The 12,500-nt window shown below is 45.1% G+C and overlaps 1 protein-coding gene across 15 annotated transcripts in view; it reads left to right on the plus strand.

Moving 5' to 3' along the window:
* Window positions 1-12,500, plus strand: part of ppfia2 (PTPRF interacting protein alpha 2) — a 285,017-nt gene that overhangs the window by 237,808 nt on the left and 34,709 nt on the right. For all 15 annotated transcript variants that reach the window (XR_013789017.1, XM_079494692.1, XM_079494700.1 and 12 more), the window contains 6 exons: window positions 357-448; window positions 859-991; window positions 1,719-1,945; window positions 4,770-5,001; window positions 7,142-7,171; window positions 7,445-7,575. Coding sequence is in view for 14 of the 15 variants with exons in the window: in XM_079494692.1 (XP_079350818.1) it covers window positions 357-448; window positions 859-991; window positions 1,719-1,945; window positions 4,770-5,001; window positions 7,142-7,171; window positions 7,445-7,575 (845 nt within the window). In the remaining variant the exon portion in view is untranslated. The remainder of the gene's footprint in view (window positions 1-356; window positions 449-858; window positions 992-1,718; window positions 1,946-4,769; window positions 5,002-7,141; window positions 7,172-7,444; window positions 7,576-12,500) is intronic.

The following is a 12,500-nucleotide window of genomic DNA, read 5'->3' on the forward strand; positions in this document are numbered from 1 at the left end:
TACATGAAGTTGGCTTAATAAAGTACTCTTTAATGGGAGAATAATGAGGGTGGCTTGTGTGGGTTTTACTTTTACTTCCGGTTCTTCTCCGGGTGAATTTCGTTTTCAAAATACAAGACGCCTTTTCTATGGCCAGCAGTGAGGGACATTTGGCTACATTCGGCAGTTTGACTAAATCTCGGGTCGGCAGTAAATTAGTTGTCAATTTGCCCCATTGGACTAATATCTACGCAGTGATATTACTCTGGCAATGCCAGGCTAAAAAAAAGAAGGGTGCCTTGTATAGACCCATGGGGGTTTAAGTTGTTGATTCCATCTGTGAGATGGTCTGAGGGCCTTTTTCTCATTTCCTCCAGACTCACCTGGCCGAGGAAATTGACAAACTCCGATCAGAGCTGGATAACTTCAGAATGAGGGCAGGCTCCCTCACGGAACCCTCCATGTCACGGTAGGCAGGCAACGTGTGTGTGTGTGTGTGTGTGTGTGTGTGTGTGTGTGTGTGTGTGTGTGTGTGTGTGTGTGTGTGTGTGTGTGTGTGTGTGTGTGTGTGTGTGTGTGTGTGTGTGTGTGTGTGTGTGTGTGTGTGTGTGTGTGTGTGTGTGTGTGTGTGTGTGTGTGCGACCGTGTGTGCATGTGTGTACTTGTATTACTGTATTGTATTACTACACAAATTTGTGAGGACCCATTTTTTGTGTCACAAGTAAATATCCTACATTTCTTTCTTTTTTCAGACATTTTCAAAAAAACAATTTCTGGCATTTTAGCTCTATAAATAAAATGTACTTACTTAACTTAAGTCTGTTATCAAACCCCCCCCCCCCCCCCCCCCCAACCCCTGTGTTCCCTCTCTGTGAGCAGGTCGCACCTGGACACGTCCACGGAGCTCCGCTTCTCCCTGGGCTCCTTGGCGGAGACCCAGTCGGACCACTACAGGTCAGCCAAGGTCATCCGCCGGCCAAGGAGAGGTCGCGTCGGCCTGCACGAGACCAAGGCGAGTCCCGTTTGTCTCTGTGTCCATTTGTCTCCGTCTCTCTCTCTGTCTGTCCTGTTCTCCATCACTCAATATGATGTTAGGATAGGATGTTATTATAGTTAACTAAAATTAGCGGAAAAAAACTGAAACCCAGAAATACAGTACAGTACGTATAGTTGCACTGCTCAGTTCACACAGTTGCTGAAAGCCTTTGAGTCAAAAGGCCCAATCGAAATGACAGTGATATAGTGACATCACAATATCATCCCCTCCCCATTTATCATACAACAACAGCTGTGGGTGCGGCGTCAGGTGGATCACCACCCATCACCACCCACCAGGCAAACCAGGCATACTTAATGAACTGGTGGGTGTGGCAAAAAAACATCTTTCTCCTAGTATAAACATTACAAAGAATGATGATCATGTTTTAGGGGGGAAGACAATCACGGAATTCCATCTTTACCCATTTAGACCTGACCTCAACATTAAAAAAAATGTCTTCTAAATAATGACAATTTTCAGAAAGATTTGAGGCACATTTTAACGATTTTTCAAAAATAGCAGACCTACAAGTTCATATGAGCTTGTAGATCTGCTATTTTTCAATAGCTAAATTATAACATAATGTTTAAAACACCAAAAGGGGTTCCCGCCCAAAATGGGTTAAAATAAGATCTGGTTGCAAAAGGGGTGAACGAAGTGGCCCTTTCTTTAACCTCCATCTCTGTCTCCGTCCCTCTAGGCCAAATCGCTCGGGGAGCATGAGTGGCGTTCGCAGCAGATGGGGGGCGTCCTGAGCGGCGGCCATCCCTTCGAGATGTCGGACACGGAGATGTCGGACATAGACGACGACGACCGCGAGACCATGTTCAGCTCCATGGACCTGCTGTCGCCCGGCGGCCACTCGGACGCACAGACGCTGGCCATGATGCTGCAGGAACAGCTGGACGCCATCAACAAGGAGATACGGTAACACGCGCTGGGTTACTGGAAATGACTGGAAGTGCCACACATGTTTTAGACATGTCTTAACACAATGTATGCCAAACAAATTGCTTAAAACCCTCCTGTGACAAACCCGGGAAATGTCGGGTTTCTTTAATGTATATTAATCCAGAATGAATACTATTATATTTACCGTGTGTTAGCTGTTTTTAGCATCCGTCGCTAGGCAACAATGGCTTCCATTATCGAAAATAAAAAACTCTGTGCAGCTAAAGGTAACATAGTGTTAAGGAGAAGTCCTTCTAACGCTATGGACCAGAGCTATAAGTACCATAGCATTAAGGAAAAGTCCTTCCAACGGCGCACACTAATTCTGATTCTGAAATGGTCAATATTAGTACTTCCGGTTCACGGAACGGGTTCACACTGTCTTCTTCGCTGCCTTTTCGTGCATTCTGTTGGCACTGGATGTAGATCGCTGCCTCTGGGATGTAATGTTAATGGAGAATACTGTAGATCAATATGGCTTTAAGGCATGTAAATATTATGGACAGATTACTTGGAAAAGATGTAACACTCAAGAGATGTATTCATCATACAATGAGCAGTATCTTACAAAGAGATGTATTCATCATACAATGAGCAGTATCTTACAAAACTAGAGATGTATTCATCATACAATGAGCAGTATCTTACAAAACTATAGGTATAATATCAGTCAATACTGAGCAATAATAAGTGATTAAGTGGATTACAGTTGGGTGCCACCGATATTGTCCCTTATCATTTGACCCATTTAGGCCTGACCTCAAAATTTAAAAAAATCCTTCTAAATCCTCCAGTTTTCTGAAATAAATATTTTCACGATTTAAAAAAAAATAGCAGACCTACAAGCTCGTAGCGCGCCACTCGGTGGCGCGCTATGAGCTTGTAGATCTGCTATTTTTCAATAGCTAAATTATAACATAATGTTTAAAACACCAAAAGGGGTTTTGCGCAGATCACGCAAACCTCAGCAAAAAGAAAAGGACAATATCGATGGCCTCCAACTGTAGGTGTACCGTGTAGAGAATTCAGTGAATATACGTATTGGTGTGCAAAATGACCGTATACAGAAAATGTAGGATTGGAAAACAATATACATACAGACTTGGGTCAGAATTTATTGAGAGGATAGCCCCTTCTCACTTTAGAGTGGGGCCTATACACAGACAAAACATTACATACAATACAAATACACAGTACACACATTATGTACAGATAGCTTTCTCATCCTCATTCATGCAGCAGAAAGTATACTGTACATAATGCAAAATCGTATAATGCAAAATCGTATAATGCCTCATCCCCTCTGGTTGGATCAGGCCATGTTGGGGATAGCCTCTTTGTAATGTTTATTGCACCTGCAATCACTATTTCCACCATCTGAGCATGTTTTCACAGTCAAAAAGTCACTATTTGCCACCATCTGAGCATGGTTTCACAGTCAATCACTATTTCCACCATCTGAGCATGGTTTCACCATCTGAGCATGCTTTCACAGTCAAAAAGGTTCCTTTCTAAAATATGCGACTCGGTTGTTATTCCAATTATCTCATGCTGATAGATTAGCATTCAGCACCCAGAGACGAGGTTTATTAGTACTTTCTCAAGTGTGGTTAATGTGTCGTTCAGCCCTCTTTGCTCATTTGCAACACAATCGATAGGGAACATGGCACAATTTGCATTCAGGAAAAGTGTGCGTGTAACTACAATCACAGAGTTCACCTCTAACGGGAGATAGCGATCTCAAGCCCCGGGAATTAAGCTTTCATTTAATTAGCAAGTCAGATCCTTGCTATGGCTGTAGCTAATGAACTGAGTTTTAGACCTTTCATCTCCTCACTGTGCTCTGGAATTAGAGCATCTTATATGAGCTCTCGGAGGATTTCTGTTTCATGCAAATTGCCACAGGAAAAACATTCACGTTAGTAAACGTTTTAAGCTGACTGTTTTTAATAGTTAATCTGTTTATCTCATGTATGCTTCATGTTATTTGATCAAGGCCGATCATCTCTCTGCATAACACACTAGTGTAAAATGCATAATACACTGCTGTAAAAATTAACCCGCATCATGTGACATGTGATCATGACAGCAAAACAAAATACATTTTCAGTTTGTTTTCTGGTTCAAGTTAAAAACTAGAGCAGGATAAAAACATGGCAGGCTGGTAAGCAATGCAGCACCAGCTAATCAGATGGCACACGATCAGTTGTTTTGCATAATCATAAACATTTATAACAAGGGTTGTGAAGTCTTAGTGGCCGGATGGGAACCGGTTCGATCCCGAGATCCCCCAGAGTTAGTGTCGAAGTGTCCTTGAGCAAGACTCTGAACCCCTAATTGCTCCCGATGTGCAGGTTGGTGCCTTGCATGGTTTCCTCCGCCGTTGGTTTAAGAATGTGTGTGGAAGGGGTGAATGTAATGCACAATCTATGTAAAGCGCTTTGGATAAAAGCGCTACAGTATATGCAAAATTTTAAATTCAAATACAGCGGATATACAATTTGGACATGTATGCCTGTAAGCTTGTAGATCTGCTACTTTCAAAAAAAATGTATACATATGAAAACTTGAAATGAGACATTCTGCACAGTGAGTTATTTTACTTTTGGTACTTTAAGTACATTTTGATGCCAATGCTTTTGTAATTTAGCTCAAGTACATTTTGAATGCCGGACTTTTACTTGTAACGGAGTATTTCTACAGTGCAGTATTGATACTTTTACTCAAGTAAAACAGCTGAGTTTCCACTCCTCCTCCTCCTCTCCCTCCTCCTCTTCCTCTATCCCGGCCCTGCATGCAGGCTGATCCAGGAGGAGAAGGAGTCGACGGAGCTCCGGGCGGAGGAGATCGAGAACCGCGTGGCCAGCGTCAGCCTGGAGGGCCTGAACCTGGCCCGCATGCACCACCACGGAGCCTCCATCACTGCCTCAGCCACCGCCTCCTCCCTGGCCTCCTCCTCGCCGCCCAGCGGCCACTCCACCCCCAAGATGGACCCCCGCATGGACATGGAGCGCATGGGCGTCATGACACTGGTACCGTCCGTCACGGGTGCATGTGTTTGGTCCAACGTGTACTAACAGTCCGACGGGCATTACTCACCCGACACCCTACCCCAAACCTTACCCTAATAGCCTCACAGGGAAGCCACGGGTGGGTTTCAACCGGCCACGCATGTGTCTTAACCGGCAACACGTGTCGGGAGCCACGGGTCAGTCTTTACCGGCCACGCATGTGTCTTAACCGGCAACACGTGTCGGGAGCCACAGGTCGTTCTTTACCGGCCACGCCGGATTGTTAGTGCGTAAGACCAACGTACATGTATGCGCTCCCCCTAGCATCCAACCTCCATCTCACCCCTAGCACTCTGCCAATGCACACACACACACGCGCACACACACACACACACACACACACACACACACACACACACACACACACACACACACACACACACACACACACAGAGAGAGAGACAAGCGCACATACACGTCCATAGCCTTGGAGAGTAAATTTGCTCCATGATTCAACAAAATCACCCTCTCTGCTGTACAGTTAGACAGTGTTTCATCTCTTAGTTCATTCAAGTCTTATTTTATGACCTAATAAAGGAGAATAAACCTCAATAGGTGTGGCCTTATACATGGCCCATGACGACTGATGTTTCAAAACTAGTATACAGTTGGAGGCCATCGATATTGTCCTTTTCTTTTTGCTGAGGTTTGCGTGATCTGCGCAAAAGGACAGTTAACCCATTTTGGGCGGGAACCCCTTTTGGTGTTTTAAACATTATGTTATAATTTAGCTATTGAAAAATAGCAGATCTACAAGCTCATAGCGCGCCACCGAGTGGCGCGCTATGAGCTTGTAGGTCTGCTATTTTTGAAAAATCGTGAAAATATTTATTTCAGAAAACTGGAGGATTTTTTATTCAAAATTTTGAGGTCAGGCCTAAATGGGTCAAATGATAAAGGACAATATCGGTGGCACCCAACTGTAGTTCTAGTTAGACATTAGTGCATACTATACTGCATAGTGCTTAGGATGGATAGAGTTCGATGCACTGTATCAAGCAGGGGGTTTACTGCCCTTATTAAAGCTTGAATCACAAAGTACAGTTTGGGTACAAGCATTACGATTGTGTGTGTGTGTGTGTGTGTGTGTGTGTGTGTGTGTGTGTGTGTGCGTGTGCGTGTGCATGCACATTTGTTCATTTGCAGGGATTTCTTTCCCTCTTCTTATTCACCAGTAAGCACTTTAACAAAGGCGGATCTTCTAGCTTAAGAAATGCTAGAATCCAGCATTTCTACCCTTTAAAAAGCCTTGCATTTTAAATATCCTCAAGAACATGTTTTTGCTAGCTTGGCACAAGTGTCTAAAGCAGTACAATATGTACACTGGTGTGAGTTTGAACGTTATGCACCGTCTCAAGTAGTGAGCATTATTTTGACGTGACAAAAGGGGAGAGAGGTTCATAGCACATTTCACTGTCTGTCTGTCTCTGTCTCTGTCTCTGTCTCTCTCTCTCTCTCTCTCTCTCTCTCTCTCTCTCTCTCTCTCTCTCTCTCTCACTGATTGAGGGTGGAACAATTTTGTCTTTTGCCTTTCTGTAACGAGATGAGCTGATTTGGAAAGCTGTGGTTTTAATACAGAGCTTTTAAAAATCAAATCTCTCTCTCTCTCTCTCTCTCTCTCTCTCTCTCTCTCTCTCTCTCTCTCTCTCTCTCTCTCTCTCTCTCTCTCTCTCTCTCTCTCTCTCTTTGACTGTCTTTCCTCTTGAATCCACCTGTCACTCAAGATACCCCTATGGAGAGTTTTTTTTTTTTTTAAAGAAAGCATGCTAAAAATAAAAGATACTCCCACACAATGTACTCTAGGCAGTGTGTGAATGTCTTCATACCCAAGGGCTTTAAAAGGGAAAAGTGTTTGATTTCATTGATCCATCAAAATGACATGCCAATCAGTCTCTCTCCCACACTATTGATCTCAGATTGGTCCTCTGGCATTGGAGAGCAGCTCATGGGTGCCTAATGTTATGTGATGTGTGAATGACGGAGCACCTTTAATTTATTGCCAATGCATCGTTAATGTCTCGTTGGTTTAGCCTTAACCCACACCTACTGATGATGATGATGTTTGTTTGTTGTTGTCTTCCTCTCCTCCTCTGCCCAACAGCCCAGTGATCTGCGGAAACACAGGAGAAAGGTACATTTTCAGGTTCTTTGTAACCTATAGCAGTGATTTTCCAGATGTTTATTTGGACAAAAGTTTAAAAAAGACATGTCGCGTGTTTCATTTTTCAGGAGTGAAGCTATATTTCTTGTGTAGTAAATGGTGCATTGATATAGCGCTTTACATAGACATTCACCCATTCACTCACACTTTCATACACTGATGGCGGAGTATTTCTACATTGCCATATTGATACTTTTACTTCAGTAAAACAATTTGAGGTATTTTTTCCACCACTGCCCTCAGATAGCCGCGGTGGACGAGGACGGCCACGAGGACAAGACCACCATCACGTGCGAGACGTCCCCTCCCTCCACGCCGCGCACCGTCCGCATGACACACACGCTGCCGGCCTCCTCGCACAACGACGCACGAGGGTAGGTAACACACTCTGCCGTCCTCCTCCTACAACGACGCACGAGGGTAGGTAACACACCCTGCCGTCCTCCTCCTACAACGACGCACGAGGGTAGGTAACACACCCTGCCGTCCTCCTCCTACAACGACGCACGAGGGTAGGTAACACACCCTGCCGTCCTCCTACAACGACGCACAAGGGTAGGTAACACCCTGCCGTCCTCCTCCTACAACGACGCACGAGGGTAGGTAACACACCCTGCCGACCTCCTACAACGACGCACGAGGGTAGGTAACACTCCCTGCCGTCCTCCTCCTACAACGACGCACGAGGGTAGGTAACACACCCTGCCGGCCTCCTCGCACCACGACGCACGAGGGTAGGTAACACACCCTGCCGGCCTCCTCGCACCACGACACACGAGGGTAGGTAACACACCCTGCCGGCCTCCTCGCACCACGACACACGAGGGTAGGTAACACACCCTGCCGGCCTCCTCGCACCACGACACACGAGGGTAGGTAACACACCCTGCCGGCCTCCTCGCACCACGACACACGAGGGTAGGTAACACACCCTGCCGGCCTCCTCATACAACGACACACGAGGGTAGGTAACACACCCTGCCGGCCTCCTCGCACCACGACACACGAGGGTAGGTAACACCCTGCCGGCCTCCTCGCACCACGACACACGAGGGTAGGTAACACACCCTGCCGGCCTCCTCATACAACGACGCACGAGGGTAGGTAACACCCTGCCGGCCTCCTCGTACAACGACGCACAAGGGTAGTTGAACATCCAGGCCAAACGAGACCGGCGAAAAGGGGTCTAATTGGATCTTAACCCATTTAGACCTGAGAACTGATTCTACAAATGTCATGATTTCATGAGGATCATGTTTCTATGTCAGTGGTGCTCAACCCTTTTTCATGTCAATGACCCCCAGAATTATCTATATTTGGCCGCCGACCCCACATCTGAAAATATGTAGCTCCAGGTACCCTCCTCCCACAGCCACCCCCCCCCCCCCCCCCCAGATTTGTTCCCATCCTAAATGGGTTAATGCAGTCCAAAAAGTATATATAATCTATAAAATATATAAACATTTTCTCAGAATGGAAGATGGTTTCTACTTTTGGAGCCGTGTTGTATTTCTCGCCTGCATGCGTCCTAGACCTGGAGACTGAGTGACGTTTGTTAAGATTTAATGGCAATGCTGGCAATTCCCCTCCGAGTCAGAACCACTTTTATTGTCAGTCTGTCAAGTCTGTTAACTGTGAAATGGAAAGTTACCATCGTTAGCCGTGTTAATGGATCAGCAAGCTGCTACCATTGGGTTTCCATTGGGTCTGGTAAGCATGCAGACAAGTTGGCCAGCTGAAGGGTGTAATACAAATGAACTGGCAAGTGAGGGACATTTATCAAGATATTTATTCCATGTTTATTTAAGTCTATATAACTATGTATTATGTACTTTATGTACCGGTATGTACAGCATGTAAGTTTGTCCCCTCATAAACAAACTCAATATCTATCACCCTGCTCAAAATGGTTAATGGTAGTTGTGCCAAGCAGGGTGAAAAATGTAGCAGAGCCGAACGCCAAGATAAAATATGATATGCTCACTTATATTCTCATTCCATAATAATGTGTTCAATCAATTTGTGAGTTATCTGACTGAACTGCTAAAGTGAAACTTATGAAGCGTGTGAAAGCTGGATCGTTTAACAATTCATGGATGTAAAAATGTGTTTCTGTTCACTCTGCACTGCTGGTCTCGTGCTAGAAAGTGCAGAACTTTTGAATGATCAGCAGGTCCAGGTTTTAATGTTGTTGTTGTCGGTGACTCAGTGGGGGTACTGCGTTGTACGCCGGTGTTCTGCACCCAAAATAGTTACAAGCTCACGGATCACAGCTCAATCTGCTGTATTACGGTGCCTGAAATTAATCATTGTTGTTTTCGTCGACTAATACTAAGACGAAAAATGTCCGTCGACAACTTTTTTTCACTGACAAAAACTAATTGGAAACTAAATGAAAACTAAGCTATAATAATAATAATAATATATATGATTTATATAGCGCGTTTCTAGGTACCCAAAGTCGCTTTACAGAACAGAAGTAAAACATTTGTATTAGAAAAACTAGTTAAAAGGTTAAAAACTAGAAATCAAAATCAAAGTGGACAAACAAGAAGTGTGTGTGTGTGTGTGTGTGTGTGTGTGTGTGTGTGTGTGTGTGTGTGTGTGTGTGTGTGTGTGTGTGTGTGTGTGTGTGTGTGTGTGTGTGTGTGTGTGTGTGTGTGTGTGTGTGTGTGTGTGTGTGTGTGTGTGTGTGTGTGTGTGTGTGTGTGTGTGTGTGTGTGTGTGTGTGTGTGTGTGTGTGTGTGTGTGTGTGCCCCTATTGCATATGCATATGCCCCGAGGCGGATTCGTAGCCCAGCGCAGTGGTATATTAGTATTGCAACGCGAGGCTAGGTTAAGTAGGGAAAGGTGGGTTTTGAGTGTGCTTTTGAACATGTCAAAGGTTCTGCTGTGCTCTGATGTGGGCTGGGAGTGAGTTCCACAATGAGGGGCCGGCCACTGCGAAGGCCCTGTCACCCCAGGTTCTCTTGTTGGACTTGTGGGGTTCCAGTAGGTTGGCACTGAGTGCTTGACCTGAGGGAGCGGGTGGGGGCATGGCGTTGGATGAGTTCAGAGAGGTAGAGGGGGGCCTGGTTGAAGAGGGCTTTGTATGTGGTGGTGAGCATTTTGAAGTCGATTCTGAATTTGACTGGGAGCCAGTGCAGTTCACGGAGGACAGGTGTGATGTGGTCCCTGGATCAGGTTCTGGTGAGCAGGCGGGCGGCAGAGTTTTGAACATACTGTAGTTTTTTGAGAACCTTGGTGGTGACTCCGTACAGGAGGCTATTGCAGTAGTCGAGTCTGGATGTGATGAAGGCATGAATGAGTGTCTCAGCGGCAGTGGAGCCATCAATGGTGAGGGAGAAGTCATGAGAGGAGCGGGTGAGTAGGTCGGGGCCAATGATGAGGATTTCAGACTTATTGCAGTTGAGTTTTAAAAAGTTTGTTTGCATCCATGTTTTAATGTCAGTCAGGCAGGAGGTGAGGTGGTGGTGGTGATGGTTTTGGAGGGGAGATACAGTTGTGTGTCATCGGCATAACAGTGAAAGCGGAGGCCGTGACTGCGGAGTATCTGACCAAGGGGGAGCATGTAGAGAATGAACAGGGGGGGACCAAGTACTGAGCCTTGGGGGACGCTGTGGGTGACAGGGGATGTGAGTGATTGGCAGTTGTTAATAGAAATAAAATGGTGTCTGTCAGTGAGGTATGATTGGAACCAGGAGAGGGCAGTGTCAGTGATTCCAAGGGTGGATTTGAGGCGTGAGAGGAGTATGGAGTGATGAATGGTGTCAAAGGCAGCACTGAGGTCAAGGAGGATGAGGATGTTAAGTGAACCGGTATCAGCAGATAACAGGAGGCCGTTTGTGACTCTGAGGAGGGCGGTTTCGGTGCTGTGTTTAGTGCAAAAACCGGATTGAAATTGTTCATAGAGGTGGTTTCCAGGTATGCAGTGATTTGGCTGACGACTACTCGCTCCAGACAGAAATGGGAGGTTTGAGATGGGCCGGTAGTTATTGGGGAAGTCGGGGTCGAGACCAGTTTTTTTTTAGGATGGGTGCAATAGAGGAAAGTTTTAGGTGGGTGGGTACAAATCCAGAGGAAAGGGAAGAGTGTATTGTTTTTGTGATGAGTGGGGAGAGAGTGGGGAGGCAGTCCTTGAGGAGGTAGGTGGGGAGGGGGTCCAGGGAGCAGGTTGAGGACTTCATGCCTGTAATGATGGTTGAAAGCTCAGAGGGTGTGATGTCCACAAATGAGGAGAAGGAGTGTGCAGTGGGTATGGAGGGCTCGGGTTCAGGTCCGGGGGGAGAGGTGGCCAGCTGGCTGTGAATAGTGTTGATTTTGTCGTGGAAGAAGGTTAGGAAGTTATTGCATTTTTCGATAGTGAAGGAGTGCGAAATAGTGTCCATGGGTTTGAGTATTCAATATACGTTTTTGAAGCAAAATGTCTATGACTATGCGGGCCAAGGCATTTGGGGTTATTCTGAATCTCACCAGGCATGAAAGCTCACCTTAAATGTTCTCATTTTATGAGGCATGTTACTAATATTGAAGAAGTGCATTGTTGTCCTTCAATGCCTCAAAAACATATTAATCTTCTAGGTGACGTATATTCACAGCTGTTCTACTAGAGGCAAATCTGTAGCATTTGTTCCTCCCAGATTTAAGAGTATCCTGAGAAGGAATATTATTTTGTTTATGTAAGCAAATCTGTACTGTAGGCTTCCAGGGGATCATGAGAGAATCAGCGTTTTTTTTGGGTGGATTTAAGCTGGTACGTAAAGATTTGGCTTAGAGGGATACAGTACAGCGAGATGCAGCTGTGTGCTGGCCAATTATTGATATTTTGTGATGATAGGGTCCTTTTTGTATTCATAAATCATGTATAGCAGTGGTTTTCAACCTTTTTCATATTGAGTTCCATTATTTATTTGGCATTTGAGCCACGGACCACCATTTGATGAGATTTACTCAAACCCAAGATTTTGAATATTTTGTTGTTGGATAAGATTTTGTTCACCATTCCATGCTGTATTGATGTTGGTACCATTAGAGGAGAGATACCAGGCAAATGTTGATCAGAATTACAATTCTTCTACATTCTCTAATTGTGTAGATAACCTTTTGGTTTCATTTTAAACGCTCTAAAAGTTAAAGTTCTGCAAGGGTCCATTTGGTTACCAACTCTCCATCATTTAGCTGGTCGAACCCCCTCAAGGACCACTGGTTGAAAACAACCGCTGTGTGGAATTGGATTATTTAGTTAGGCTCATTGTGATCGTGACTGTTTTATTACATTTTTAATTGTTTTATGACCCTA

This window comes from Electrona antarctica (genome assembly GCF_951216825.1).
Source record: "Electrona antarctica genome assembly, chromosome: 23".
NCBI lineage: Eukaryota > Metazoa > Chordata > Actinopteri > Myctophiformes > Myctophidae > Electrona > Electrona antarctica.